The 16,593-nt window shown below is 30.7% G+C and overlaps 1 protein-coding gene across 1 annotated transcript; it reads left to right on the forward strand.

Moving 5' to 3' along the window:
* Positions 1-2,916: 2,916 nt before the first annotated feature.
* Positions 2,917-4,120, forward strand: LOC125848383 (uncharacterized protein At5g65660-like). The gene is made up of 2 exons (XM_049528237.1): positions 2,917-3,268; positions 3,586-4,120. The coding sequence occupies exons 1-2, from the start codon at positions 3,035-3,037 to the stop codon at positions 3,766-3,768; spliced, it is 417 nt and encodes a 138-aa protein (XP_049384194.1). The 5' UTR covers positions 2,917-3,034; the 3' UTR covers positions 3,769-4,120.
* Positions 4,121-16,593: the final 12,473 nt, after the last annotated feature.

Consider the following 16,593-nt stretch of genomic DNA (forward strand, 5'->3'; position numbering starts at 1 on the left):
AAAAAAAAAAAGCTCCCCCCCCCTAGCTTTTAGCTTTTGGCTTAAAATAAGTCATTTTTGACTTAAAATAAGTCATTTTGATAATTGCCAAACACTCTAATAAGCCAAAAACTGGCTTTTAAGCCAGTTTGACCAGCTTAAAAGCCCATCCAAACAGGCTCTTAGCCGTGTTATAGCTAAAAGTAGATCGCAAATTGTAATTAAAGTAAACTGTAGTTATGTTAACTAATTAACTAGTATATGTTTGTTTTTCCGCGTGATTTTTCCTTTTTTTTTCTAATATTACTTTAGTCATGATCACTTGATATATATTCCTTCCTTTTTATTTGCGTGATTTTGATTCCAAACTCCAATTCATATAATGTTACACTCATTATACAACTAACGTCTTGTTCCATTTGCTATAATTCAACTGATACTATTTGTACCTAATTAAAAAGAATAAAGGACTGTACCCTTTGTCAGTGAGACATCACAAAAAATTATTCTACGGTACTTGTTCATGTACTGCCGTTTGTACAACTATATAAAAATCTAAACAGAAAACAAATTATATTAGCATAATGGACTACAATTATTTTAGTTTTAATATTATATTGTCCGTACATATCTCAAAGTTTTGTACAATAATATCTGAAATAAACTAAAAACGAATCAGACACTTGGCAATTCTCTCACAACAAAACGATTCTCAAATAATCGAAACCTGGAACTCAAAAAATGAAATAATTAAACAAAATCAGAACAGGAATCAAAGTACAACAGATCATTTTATTTTAATTTGTTTCCTGTGGATAAAGAAGTGTTTGTGAATTATTGTTATACGATTGAGAAGACGGAAAAAAAGGAGAGTTGTCCCTTATGTAAAAAATAATTAAATATACTTTGATGGAAATGTTAGGACTTTTAAATTTCATTATAACAAATAAATATATATAGTCGAACAAACCTAAAACGGCTAAAAGATAGCTCGAAATTGATTAATGTATTCATTTAAATGCTAAATGCTAAATTCGAAAGCTAATTATGAGCCTAATTGAATTAACTTTAAAAGTTCGTCAAACTATTTTAAATCATTTTTAGCTTTGGGGAGTGTTTGGTAAGTTAAAAATAACTTAAATTAAGTTTAAAATGACTTAAAAAGGTTAAAAACCAAAAGTAGGACTTTTCCTATTTTTTATTTGTTGACTTAAAAATTATTTAAATTTGATTTTTTAATTTTTATGACTTAAAAGTTACTTTTATTAAGCCAATCTAAACGGGCTTTCAAGTGTTGTTTAGAAAAAAAAAATTGTCTGTTAGGGTATTCTAAAGTCTAAACACTTGCATTTTGACTAAAAAATTTACGCAAAATCAGATTTGAGAAGCGAATTGTTTTTCTCTATAAGGAGGGTGCATTTGAGGTGCGACAGAAGGGATGTCACAATTGGTATTTTTTAATCAAATGCTCTTTAGATTTTTATTTTTTTTTCGAAATAAAACAAACCTCGAAACCACATTCATAAAAAAGATATGATTATGCATCTCTCTAGGTTGCACAACTACTTTAGATCGTTCTATCCGTGTTTGAAAAATGCATCCCCTCACCCGCTCGGCCTTTTAATGCTTACTTCATAATTTCTCAAAAACTACAAACGTATTCTTGTGTGAATTTTAAATTTGTTAGGGTTTGAAAGGAATGAAGGAATTGATAGACTAGTAGTAAATAATAAGATAGTGAAAATATAAATATCTTAAGAAAGTGCAGAACGCAAGTTGAAGGAGGGAGATAATTGCTTTCCAGTTTTCGCCAGCTGAATGGCATTTTCCAATTTTTAGCTTTTCAAAAACCAGCAAATTTTAAAGTCAGTTTCAACAAAATTTGGAAAATTCTTCTCCCCATCCCATTATTTACTTTACTACTAGTGTCTCTTTTTTTTTGCCTCCTAGATTTTTTTTGTGTGTGTACTATGACATCATCGTATCATCATTGTTATCATTATTTGTTTTTGTAAGTATTATATTTTGTTATAATTGCCATTACAACTTACACTTTTCCATTACTAGAGGTGTTAAATTTGACTCACATAAGTATGAGTCGTGCTCAGGTCATTCTAATGATTTGGATGGATTATGTAAGAAATTAAATTTATCCATAATTCATCAAGAATAAAGAGTTCTGATCAATTTGAATAAACTTGTAAATATAAAGGAAAATGAATATTAGAGATAAGGAGTTTATAATTAAGGGAGTTTGGTGGAGTAAGTGGAGAAGATTTCAGAATATATTGAAGGATACGGTGTTGTATTATAATTTCATCTAACATGTATTGATCTATAAGCTGCAAATTTTGATTGAGTTCAATCATAACTCATATATATATATGTATAAATTATTTGAATTGCGTGGTCATATTGTCACTACATCAAAAAAAAATTGATGATCTTTAGCAGCAATTAATTAACGACAATAGATTAATTGCCACTAAATATGTACATTTAGCGGTAATTAGCACTCTTTGTATATGTCTCTAAAACTTTTATCGATATTGGATCCAATGACAATTAACTAATGTCAATAAAGGTTTTAACTCTTTGCTAATTATGTGTATATTTTTAGCTTCGTCACTGTCATAATAGTTTAAAAGTGGAGAATATATACTTGAAACAAGAGTTTGATGCTTCGAAATTATGTAATTTATTCCATACCAAACAATCAAATGAACGGATATCATAATGTATCGGTTAGAATGGTTAGTATTAATTCCACTACATAAAAAAGAAGTAGGGCATATAGAGAGATGATGCTGAGCACCTAAGCAAATAGGACCCTCACCAACTTTCTCTTTCCGTACCTCGACCTGGACACCAAACGTACCTTTACACGTACCCACTCTATTTTATTTGATTCTATAAATACATACATACCCCAAAATCAAATCCCCATTCTTACAACTCACAATTCAATCTACTATTCTTGTTTTTGTGCAACATTGGATGTTGGGAGGAAGAGTGATTAATACTTCATTAAGTTGTTGTTGGTGCAAAATAAGTGATGGAGAGTCCTCAATATTATGCACCACCCCAAATTGTGGATTCGTCGTCTCGTCCATCTCTAGGATTTCCTCTGGGGACTGCGCTTCTACTTCTTGTCGTTTTCAGCTTGAGTGGTGTTTTTTCTTGCTGTTATCATTGGGACAAAATACGTACCCTACGACGTCGATCTCTCGCCGATATCGAAGCCGGAGACGATGATCCTTCATCCTTGAAACCCAAACACACCAACATGGTATGATCGATCTCCCCCATTTTCGATGAAAATGACATTTATTTTTTTATTTTTTTTTTTAGTTTTTGTATTATTTTTTTTATTCTTAAGGTAGATAATTTAGAGGATATAATAAGTATTAGGCAGGTTGAGTGATCTTTTAAATGATATATGCATAATTAAGTGATTTTTCCATTATAAAAATAAAATAATTAATTGTTCTGTCATAGACCTTTGTGATCTGACTCTTTTCTCGAATTTCATATATAATAAAAGCTTAGTGTATCAATTATAAGCTTATGGCTAAACTTAATTTGCTTATAATTGTGTGTTTACAGAGTGAAAAGCAGAACCAATGCCAAAGCATGCCTGCAGTGTTGATGCCAGGTGATGTAGTTCCAAAATTCATAGCAATGCCTTGTCCATGTCAGCCGCCCATACCGGAAAAAGTGGTGGTAGAACAGCAGAAGCCGCCTCCTCCTAAACCAGTTCGTATGGTAGTGGGATTACCTTTATATTGATAAAAAGGGAACGTTACCGACATGGGCTGTGATGTAATGGTCAGTTCGGTTCATGCTTAATCAGAAATCTCGAGTTTGAGCTTTGAATATGGAGAAAAATATGTTGAAAGCATCACCACCAAATGGGTGGTTTGAATTTAATTGGAACTTTAATACAAACATCGATTGAGAAAAGAGAGAAAGTAAAAAGGGGATGTTGTTGTATGTACATATACATGAGTACTTGAGTATATAAATTGAATTTTATTTCAATCATTCCCAATCTTTTCATTTGTAAATACCAACGAAAAATTTTCAGTTCCCTGATTTGTATATACTTCATCTATCTATCAAAAGTATTCTTAAACATTATGTTATGACATTCCTATTATTAGAGTAAAATAAGTAATTAAGGGGGTAAAATAAAAAAATTAAAAGTTAAAAAATGTCAATTATATATATGAAGATGTAGTTTTTTTTTCAAATAGACCGAAAGAAAAAATTGTTAAATTATGACATTTTTCGTTTTCCTTAGAGTTAATTTGAATAAATTATTGTTCTAGACCGATAGTTTCAAAAGTCTTCAATTTTTTCTTAAACACCATACCAAGTCAACTGGTGTCACATATTCTTAAACACCATATCAAGTCAAATGGTGTCACATATTCTTAAACATCATATCAAGTCAAATGGTGTCACACAAAATAAGACAGAAGAGTAAAAATTACTTTTTTCCCCTCATGTTAGTATGAAAACTGACACATAAATTCAAATCGAGAGAGTATTAAAAAGTATTTAACGTCAGCAGAATAAAGTTCGTGGGATGCAAGTTTTATCTAAAATTTCTCAAATTAAAGAAAAAGGACAAAATACGGTTCATGTGGCATATTTGTTACAGTATTAATAAGAACATTGGCAAATCAGCTTAAGATTTCGTTTATTTGATTTTATCACTTCTAAGTTGTGTTATGCACAAGTAACACAACTTCAAGTTAAATTAAGGAGATTAGTGCTTCTAAATTAAAAATTAAAAATAACTAATTTTAGCAAATTTATCTTACTCTATTTGATTGAAAACTAAATCCGTCATGGTAATTTCAACAATTGAAACTTTTTTAGAAACCATAATTTATGAATGACTACATAAATTTAGTTTCAACAAGTAGACACATGAAGAGTTGCTATAAATTTTTCAGAAAACCATAAACTATCCGTCTTGCCCAAGTAGGAGACTCTAATTAAGTTATGTACTGTTCTATATATCTTTAATTTAATATATTAATTAAAATTTTTGTTTTATGTTAAATTAAAATTGGATAAATTGAAACTAAGAAAGTACTTCATCCGTCCAATTTTACTGGTCACTTATTCATAAAATAGATTTTCATTAGTCACTTTGACATATCAAGAAAAAATAATTATTATTTTTTTATACTTTACCATCAGCATTAAATACTTATTTTTCAATACCTAATACTTAACATTATGTAATAGGAATAGTTTGGTTAAATACCTATAGTAATAAATATTTTCTTAATGAATGTGCAAGTCAAATAATGACAAGTAAAATAAATCGAGGGAGTAAAAGAAATAAGGAAAAGAAAGAGTTGACACATGAAGAGTTTATTCACCACTTTCCATCCATGACCTAATTTTCCTGTAGAATGAAAATATAGGAAAATCTACTTTTGATGATGTATATATTCTTTTTTCTTCAGTTCCAACCAACACTACTTCCCCACCACTTACCCCAAATTCTACTGATTCCACCCTCTCTAATCATTTCTTTGTTTTTGTCATTTTTCTTTCACTTTTTAATTCCTTTCCCCATCACATTAGCACCTGCAGGGGATAGACAGAAGGCGAATATAAAATTTTCACTCAAAGGTTCAAAAATAAAAATAATATATATATATAGTTTTATATTTATAACTTTTAAGGTAAATTTTAAACCTCATAGATTACGAAGTTATTTTTTATTTTGTGTTCAAGAGATTTAAAATCTCTATATATACATTTTAAAAATTAATTATCTTATATATAAAATATGAGTTTTGTTGAAGGAATTTGAGTGAACATTCTTTTGACCCCCTAAATTCGCTCTTGCGAGCTAGATAGGATCAATGCAAATATTCTTTCAGGAAAAAAACTACACGGTAATTTATACAAAGATTAAATTCCTTTTGAATTTTTTATTTGTTTACTTATTCAGATTTTGAATCACGTATTACTTATAACACGATATCGCGATTCCTCATTCCCGCTTTAGTTTACTTCTCTTTCGAATTGACCCTTCAATTCGCGGAGAACCAATATAATGATTTTTAGTTTCTCTCTATTCCCCAATTAGGTGCACTGTCTTTTTTCTTTTTCACCAAAATGTTACGTAGAGATCGAATTATATTCTCCATAATTATCATATTGTTTCTCGCATGTTTGGTAATCCGTAACTTTCAGTATATATGGACAGTGGCATATTATTTGGGAGATGCTTGTATTCATGTGAATCTATGTTTTCCTCTATATATCATGTATAATAATATTATATATGTGTATTCAATGTACTTTTCTTAATTAAGATTAGGAGTTCAAATTTTATACTACTCTTTCTTTTTTTAATCATTGACTGCACCTCTCTAAAGAGGTTATTGATATTACTTCTTGAGTTTTTATTAATTAAGTAGTAATAATGTTTTTCTTTGTTGTTTGATTTATTCTTTCAAAAAGTTTGAAGTCTCCCACGTTGAAATCCCTATTTTTCTTTCATCCCATAGTATTTATTTCTAAAAGTGGTAAATAATGTAGCTCAAATGGTTTGATTAGGGGATTTCATTATAAATGATTAAGTTCAGAATTGACATTTGAATTGAGCTCGTCGCATAGATTTTGTGCTATGTGCATATAAAAGATAGCAATTGCAGATTTACTTGTCATCAAAAGTAGTGATTATGTAGCATATAATTATACAGAATATAATTACCATTATATATATAAAATAAATAAATTAGAATTGTTAATTGGTTCAATATTAATTAAAAAAAACTAGAGATTTTATACCTCGAATTCACTTATGTATATGACATAATTTGATTGCTTATGAAATCTAAGAAATAAATCTTAATGAAGATTTATGTTGTTTAAACAGACTATTTATTTAATTAAGTGGGAAAAACGTCATAATTTTGGAGAAGCAAATGGAAACTTTTCTGAGTATATTTAACTAACTAATAATGTTAATGCTTCCGTAATGCCAGAGCTTCATAACCACTCAACCAAATAATTAATAATGGCAAAGGTTTCAAATCCAAATTAATTAAATGCTTGAAGAAAATATTAGTAGTGAGATTATATTCCAACTGCCCAACTTGATTCCTTTTTAATGCTGAACCATATCAATTTGTCTCTTTATGCACTAAACGCCCATTATAAGATATGCTGCACAATTAATTATCACTATTAGTTTTCTATTAGTATTAAACTCTTTTATACTACTTTATTGTTCCTATTTATGTTGCAATACTTTTTTAAAAATTCATTTCGAAAAAGAATGTCATATTTGTGGTTTAAGATTTACTTTAGATCGACCACAAATTTCTTCTTCCTTTTTTTTTTTCTTATTCGTTGTTTGATACCTGCGTTGAAGCTCAATTATTCCAAATTTATGCCGCGTAGGGCTTCATTCAAGGGGAAACACTCTCTGTCAATGATTTTTTCATATCCAAAACTCAAACTCTTGATCTCTGATCAAGAAAGGAACAACCCAAATTCTTTTTTTTATGTCTTTAACTTCTTGTTAAGTTAAACGGTATCACATAAATTAAAATATTTTTTTAAAACGCTGGGTGGATTGTTTAAAAGTACGGATGATAAGCAAAGTTGTTAGGGGCCCTTTTGGTGCAATAATTAATCACATGGAAGACGGACTTTTTTAAGGGACAGCTAGTAGTGGGGTGACTAGTGATTATCTTTATCTTAATAATTAGGATGTAACCTTTGCTATCTTTTTGTTTTTATTATAATTAATCACAAAGAGTTAATTAAGTGTCTAAATCACATTTTACATCCAATCTTAAAATTAATTGTAAAGGTGCACTCATCTTCTAGATGAAAATTAAATAAACTATGAACTTTAATTTGTAGTTGTAGTGGAGTATTTAACTCAGTGAAATTCTTTGTATGTTATTTCGTGTTGAACCCTTGTGTATATCTTAAAAGGGAAATAAATTAATTGTCTTGATTTTTGTTTTTTCTTCGGAGGTTTTCGACTTTATGTTCCTCTCTATTAGTAACTATTTTTAAAAAATTGGGAGAAATAATAATTTGAAAGTTTTTGACATCACGGGAGATGAAAGCCTAGGTGCATCGATGACTTTAAAAAATGGAAAAATTAATGAAGGGTGTTATAATGGATCAACGAGGAATTTTAGTGTAGTAAATTTGAATAACGACTTATTTTTTTAATTTCTCGGTGTTCGAACTTCGCATTGAAGCTCCGATTAAATTTAAATTCCTCACTGATCGTTGATCTAGATTTCACCCAAGAGTAATTACGTTGTATTAAAAAACATATTATCAAAAATATTAAAGTTAGCTTTAATCCATGGACAAATTTTGGGCATGGAACATGTGAAAGATGCATGACCAAAATGGAACAAATTTTAGCCCAAGGTGGAGTAAACAACAAGTGAAAAAGAAAGTTAAAATGCTGCAAGTTGCACGCAATCTCATGTGTATATATATGCCAAACTTGTTGCCAAAAGTGGCACAATTTCAGCCATATAGAACACAAGATATTGATGCTGATGGTATATTTTGTACGTAGCAAACATAAAGATAATAATATAATGAAGTAGCAACGCATAGTAGGCTAAAATCATTAACTTGTACGCACGGGCGGAGCTACCTTAGTATAAGGGGTTCATCCGAACCTCCTTCGGCGAAAAATTATATTATTTATACATGGTTAAAATAATTTTTTATGTATATATAGTAGATGTTGAATTCCCTTCGACTGCTTCGTGTATCTATTTCTACAGATTTTAAACCCCCTTACTGAAAATTCTGACTCCGCCTCTGCTTGTACATACTTCCTCCATTAAGATTTATTCGTCTTATTTTTATTTATTTTTTGCCACATAACCTGCATTTTAATATATTCAATATATTTTTAGTTTAAAATTATAAAATTAAAAAAATTTCATTATTTTATTAAACTCTCTCTCTATATATATGTTAAATTAAAATCAGACAAATAAATTAAACATATAAAGGGAATAGTTGTTAGGGGAAATCCGTCGTTGCATATAAAAAGTTTGGTTCACAATGTTTCTTTGTGTACTTAATTTAGTACTCCCTCTTATCCATTACTTTTCCAAGTTGCTCTTATGACTCACTCCGGATTCGGCGGATCAATTAAGCTCTCTCAGTATATTTTATATAGTGTAGTTTGATTTGATAGAGACTTTTAAAAAAGAAATAATTTTTTTTTGGAAATTTTATTTAAAATAAATGACAAATGTTTGTACTTTGTAGGATTATAGATTATATTATTAAAGGTAAAATAAATATTTTTAAATTAAAATTGTTATTAAATATAAAAATGTGTAATTCTTTTTTAAATGGACTAAAAAAAGAGTTTGAAATAGAAATAGTACTTGCTCACAATTTTTACATTTGTTGGGCTAAGCTAACTCAAAAATAGATATATAATATTGTCCTTTTTATTAGATCAAGTTAATTTTCACGATTCTTTTCCAAATGACTAAACACTATATTTAAGAGTATTTTTAAATTCTATACGATCTATCAGAGTTTGGTTAGGGCTGTCAACACAGTGTCTAGGATTATAAGATGTTGTTTTATCGACGTGAGATGTAGGGGTGTACAAAATTGAACCGAAAATCGAATCAAACCGTAAATTGAGTCAAACCGAACAAAAAACCGCCTAGTGGTTTGGTTTGATTTGGTTTGGTATTGGAAAAAAAAAACCGATTATATTTGGGTTGGTTTGGTTTTAACTAAAAAAAAACAACCCGACATTATATATGTAATTTTAAAATTTTATTTTATACATAAAAATATTTACATTGATATAATTTTAAAATATTTCTTATATTATTTCATAGTTTTTATCTTTTAATATATTATTTCAAGTTTAAAACTTAGAATTCGGAATGGTCCAATAAAGATTATAGTTCATAAATGTTGATAATTATAATAAAACTTAATTCAAAATCAAATTAATACTAATGCATAAAGAAAATCAATTCAACACCAAGAATGACAATAATATTGAATATTTGTTCTTTAGTTTTACATTGGTTTAGACAATTAAAATACATAATCTAATTTTAATTTTCCTTAAATATTTAGTAATGTAACTAATACTTATTAAACTTATTTTAGCAAGATTTTAGTACTTTTTAATTATGATCATTTTCATTATGACTTTGCAATACTTATTTTATATGATGATTTCATTATTATTTTTTATTGAATATTTTAGTGTCATCACTCATCTCATATTTTGTTTTATTTTCTTAAGAAACACCTTAGATAATTGTATTTTGGTTGGGCTAAAGAAATATTTGGAGCACAAGTTAATTGTATGTTTGTATGCAAACTTTACCGAAAAAATCCAAAAATCTGAAAAAATCAGAGGTTTATTAGTTTGGTTTGATTTATAAATTAAAAAATTCGACACAATGATTTGGTTTGGTATTTGAAAAACTCGAACCAACCCGAGGTTGAAAAACCCAAAAAAATCCGAATTTTATTAGTTTGATTTGGTTTGTAAATTTAATTTTTTACACAAATAGTTTGATTTGATGTTTGAAAAATCTAAACCAATCCAATCATGTACACCCCTAGTGAGATGTTTTGTATTGTCTTTTTTTTAATCTTTTATCGAATAAAAACTCTTACTGCATCTGCCTCGAAAATGTAGACTTGGCCAAATTAACTTCATTAAAAATAATGTCTTGGTATTATAGTTTCTCTTACTTGCTTTATATGCAGTTGTCTACTAATTAAATATCATTATTCTGTGGAAATATTAACACAAATAAATGCATGACATGTATTTTACATCAAACATCATATGCTAGCTATTAAGTATTCAGAACCAATTGATTAAAACTGCTTTGAGTAATCAAAGAGTTAATCGCAATAGAGTAGGATTTCAATTAGTGGGGCATGCACATCCAATGATGAAATTAGGCAGAGGAGTGTTACAAACATTAATCTAAATTATCTCTAATTTTTTTCCTTTTGGGGAACCTTATGGACTGTTAAAGTGGTATGATTAGGATTTCCAATATATAATATAATGTAAATAAAATCCTATACAATGTATGCTAATTTATGGCTGTAATTTCTACTTTGTTGCATTGCTCGAGATTCTAAAGGTTTTAAAATTGATTAGTGGTTACTTGAACAAGAAAGACAAGTCCAAGAGAAAAAAAATATGATTAATATACATAGTCAGTGTAAGCAATTTTTTTATATTATTAGGTGACCTTTATCTATAGTAGATAATTTATTTTATTTTTAAGATTTATAAAGTTAATATTTTAAAAAAATTTATTTATAAATACTATATTTTTTAAGTGATCTGATTATGAAAAAAAAAAAAAATTTGCACCGGACTCCACGTCAAGATTGTCTACTCTCCAATAAAGCAGTATTATTTTTAGTATAAATTATAGGAACCACATATTATAAGTACTAAATAACATCTTGTCCCTTCTAGTTTTCTATTTACCAAAAATCTCTTAAAAATGATGTTTGCGGGATACATAGTGTTGTGCACTGGATACATTAGGTTTGATACATTCCACATAGCGGGATACATAGCGTTATGCACGGGATACATTAGATTTGATACATTCCACATAGCGGGATACATAGCATTGTACATGGGATACATGCGGGATACATAGCGTTGTGCATGGGATACATAGCGTTTGATACATTCCACATAGCGGGATACATAGCGTTGTGCATGGGATACATGCGGGATACATAGGTAAATAAGGGATTTTTGAAATTTTTTAAATAAGTAGGGATAAATGGATATTAAGGTAGGTAAAGGAGTGTAGTTAAGTAATTTGTCCTTATTTTTATTATGGTTCTATACACATTTAAATAAGGCCAAAGTCATCTGTAGCCACTCAAAGTTGTCCTCATTATTCATTTAGACACCTCAACTACACCTAGTACCTATTGAACACCTCTACCACCCCAGATTTGAACCATCTAAGCATTTTTTGCCTACATGGCAAATCGTTTGTGATTCACGCAAATCAGGCGCGTGAATTGTTTTTTCTCCCATTTTTTACCCTGCATTTAAGACATCCAACGTTAAAAACTTAAAATCTTCTTCTTCCCCAAATACATTTTAGAACCCTAATCCCCAATTCTCTCTTCTTCCTCTAAATATCCAACGTTTCTCTCTTCTTCCTCTAAATATCCAACGTTTCTCTCTTCTAAATCAGTTGTGTTTTATCAAATGTCACAAAGTTCAGTGAATATCGAGGAAGTCGATGTATGTAAGTGTGGTTATTATTGTCGACTGAAAACTTCGAGGACTCCATTGAACCCAGGTCGTCGATTTTTTGGATGCAAAGCATCAAAGGTTTGTAGTGTTATTGAACAAAGACTATTGTTATTGTATTATTTGAAAAATCAACATTTTTGTATATTTATTACTATTATGTGGTTTGTAGGAAAATGGTGGATGTGGCTATTTTAGATGGATTGATCCGTCACTTGAAAATGTTGATGAATCATCCTTAATGAATAGATTCATAGATGGTCATAATCCGATTGATCGACTAAAGAGAAAAGTGAAAGAGCTTGAAGAAGAAAGGGATTCTTTGAAATTTCAATTGAATGAAAATGAAGATAAGATGATGGTATTGAACAAGAAGCTCAAGGAAGTTAAACTCCAAAGGGATTGGGAAAATATCAAATTTAACCGAGTTGTGATTGTTTTTCTTTGTCTGCTAACTATAAAATGGTTCTTTAATATTGTGTAGTTCAAAATTGTAGTACTTAATTGTTTAGTTTTGCAGTAGTTAGGAGGCTATTTCATGTAATTAGTGTTGTACTTTATTGGTCTGTTAAGTTCATATTTTATATCAAATTGGAAGTTTGAATGTGAATTGATCAGTGTCTCTTTTGTAACTTCTAGTGTGAATTGATCAGTTTCTCTTTTATAACTTGCCTCTGTTTTATAACTTGCCTATAACTTGCCTCTGTTTGTTAACTTGCCCTGTGTTCTAACTTGCCCTGTGTTCTGAAATTAGTTATGGGATCGACTTGCCCTGTGTAATTGTTGTTCAAAAACTGAGCTAATAACACAAATGCATGGCTGGAAAATACATAACACAAAGTCATGGTTGAAAAATACATAACACAAATGCATTGAGAGGTAATAAACAACCATTGTCTTGCATGGTTCAAAAATACATAGTCTTGCTAACACAAAGGCATGGTTCAAAAATACATCACACGAGTGTTCAAAATAAACTAAAGAGTAGCTTGTTGAAGACCCTTTTAACATGGGCCAAAATCATAACAACTTTCTAAATGAACTACTTTTAGTTTTTCCTGTTTGCTTTCATTTGTTGCAACTGTGAGGTGCTGACTGCATCTTTTCCCTTCCATTTTAGGCCACGAGGTTTAAAGCCAATGTCTATATTGGTTGGTGAAGCACTCTTCAATTTTGTTGGCCCATGTAGAATCTTCTCACTTGATGTACCAGGCTGTAATATAAGAAAGAAAGTGTAAGATAAGGTAAGATCATAATATAGCTATCAGAATATACACCAAAACAGAGTAAACATACATTAAATACTTGGGCTCCAGTTGTAGGATTAGAGTAAACACCAAAACCAATTGCAGGCCTTCTGTTACCTCCAGTAGCAGCAGCAAATGAGGCAGAATTGTACGGTCTTTGGTGACCTGATAAAGGTGGCAGTTGACTAGAAGAACTATCACTTTCAGTAACAATTGGGGTCCCTCTTACATTAGCTTTTTTTCTTCCCAATCCTCTTCCAGTCCCAACTTGAACCCTATTTTGAGGACGTCTTGGCACAGATTCTGTGTCAGCACAAATAGAACTTGGTTGACTTGATTGTGTAGTTGCATATGTGGTTCTGAAAGTAAAATGCGATGGACCTCCCATTGTAGACTATATGGCATAAATAAGGATATATGAATAACTTGTAGATCAATCAGAAAATGTAAATGAATTATTAAATCTAATCTTACTGTTGCTTGAGTAGTTCTTGGCACAACAGTGGTATCAGTACAAACAGAACTTTGTTGACTTGATTGTGTTCTAACCTATTGAACAAAAATAAGGAGATATGAATAACTTATACAATGAAAATTAACGCAAATGAATATGTAAATCAAATCTTACTCCTGTTTGAGAATAACTTTGTTGGCTTGAATTTCCTTGACTTGTAGGTTGAGAAGTGCTCCCCCTCGTATACTATGTCACCACAAAATAAAATATATGATTATAATATATATAAACTTTTAAGCAATTTACAAATGTGAATATGAAGTATTACTTACTCTTGCACACACAGCTTTGTTATGACCAGTTTTCTTGCACATGGTACATGTCATCTTTACTCCTTTTCTTGAAAGTTTCCTCCATTTTTTTGGCTCATCCTTACTCTTTCTTCTCTTCTTGCCAGGTCTGCCTGGCATTTTTCTTGGTTTTGGAGGCTCTATTAGGCCACATCCTCATATTGGGAATAGGTTGGATAAAATGGATGTAAGCCTTGAGAAATGTTTCCTTCTTATACCAGTGCTCTACATGTTGATCAGGATCTTGATTCAAGTAATAATAAGCACAAATAGCATGAGGGCAAGGAATACCTCTCAACATCCACAACCTACAGTCACAATGTTTCTTCTCCAAGTCAACAACAAATGAATATTCCCCCTCACTAATCTCAAAACCATTCAACCCATTCCATTGACCATTACAATTATTTGAATACTCCTTGTTTCTTTCTAGTATTGCCCTTGCCATAGGTGCAATGTCTGATATCCATGTTTCAGCAAATTTGATCATGTCTATATGTCTGTTCATCATTTTATGCCTAATATCCTCTAACATGGTAATAATTGATTTATGTCTAGCAGCTAAGATCCAAGAATTGAAAGTCTCACACATGTTATTTTCTACAACATCACACTTGGAGTGAGTTTGGAAAAAGGCCCTAGACCAATTTCTGGGATCATAATGTAGCAAGTCCTCTGTTATTTCCTTCTTACCTAGCTTGGACATTGCATGAACTTCTTCTCCAAACTTGACTTCAAAGGAGGCCTTTGAGCATCTCCAAAACTGTTTCCTTCTTTCTTCTCCTTTCCAGTTCACATGCCAGTTACTCCATATATGTCTAGCACACATCCTTTTCTCAGCATTTGGTAACAACTCTGACAAGACAGGAATAAGTCCCTAACAAAAAATATGTACAAAATAAGTAATTGAAGAAGTAAAGATCAAATTAAAACTAAAATATAAAAAATTGTATAATCAATACCTTTTGCATATCTGACATTACAGTCAAACCTTCACCAGTTCCCAAGTTTAGATCAGCAATTAAATACCTTATGAACCAGCTCCAACTATGTTTTGTTTCTGTATCCACAACTGCCCAGGCAATGGGATACATTTGATTGTTCCCATTCTTTCCAACAGCAACTAATAGCTCACCTTTACAAGCTCCCTTAAGAAAACAACCATCAAATCCAATTATGTTCCTACACCCCTCCAACCATCCTTGCTTAAATGCATGAAAGCACACATAAAAATACACAAAAAGGTTCTTTCCTGGTTCAGTTTCCTTATCAATTTTTACCCAACAAGAGCTTCCAGGATTGGTTTGTTTGATCATATCTGCATAGTCACACAATCTGGCAAATTCGACTTTCCAATCACCCATGTTTTCCTTCATAATCCTCTGTTTAGCCCTGTAACAAAGAGTCTTACCAACATAAAGACCCAATGTCTTTCTAACCAAATCTTGAATTTCCCAAATCCTTATGTATGGTTGAGATACAATTCTGTCCTTAAACTTTCTTGCAATTAACTTTGAATTACATAACTTGTTCCTGTTTAATGGAATACACTTGTGAACAGGATGATAGTTCTTCACAATGAAATCACCTGAGTCCCTGTGAATGGAAGCATATAACAACCACTTACAGTTAGCATTTTTGCACTTCACCCTCACTCTATGTTTTTCATTAGGTCTTAACTTTATCTGCCTTCTGTACTCTACAGCATAATCTGCCACTGCTTTCCTGAACTGATTTGCACCCTCAAAGACCATTCCAAGCTCAAATATTGAAACTTCACAATCTTCATCATACCTAACTTTTTTGCTTCTCCTTCTAGTAGGTATATCTACTCCCCTAACAGCATCCACATCTAGTTGTTCATCACTATCATCACTCTAACAATCTGAGCTATCAATATAATCCTCATCTCCACCTACTTTTCCTGCATATTTGTCAGTTTTATTTTTTCCAATATCCTCAAAGCCTCTATCTATACCACCAGCCTCTCCAACTGGTATTTCTTCAAATTCAGTAGCCTTTTTTCTCTGTTTTTTGTTTCTTCTTTCTTGTCTAAAAGCTCTCAACTCCTCATCAATATCTGAACCATCTTCTGAAGGTATATCTAGATCTGAATCACTACTCAAGAAATCAGATTCACCTTCTCCACCTAGGTTATCATCCACACCATCTCTACCTAGGTTATTATCCACACCCTCTTCACCAATGTTAACATCAACACCCTCACCACCAAGGTTAACA

This window comes from Solanum stenotomum, chromosome 12 (genome assembly GCF_019186545.1).
Source record: "Solanum stenotomum isolate F172 chromosome 12, ASM1918654v1, whole genome shotgun sequence".
Classification (NCBI taxonomy): Eukaryota; Viridiplantae; Streptophyta; class Magnoliopsida; order Solanales; family Solanaceae; genus Solanum; species Solanum stenotomum.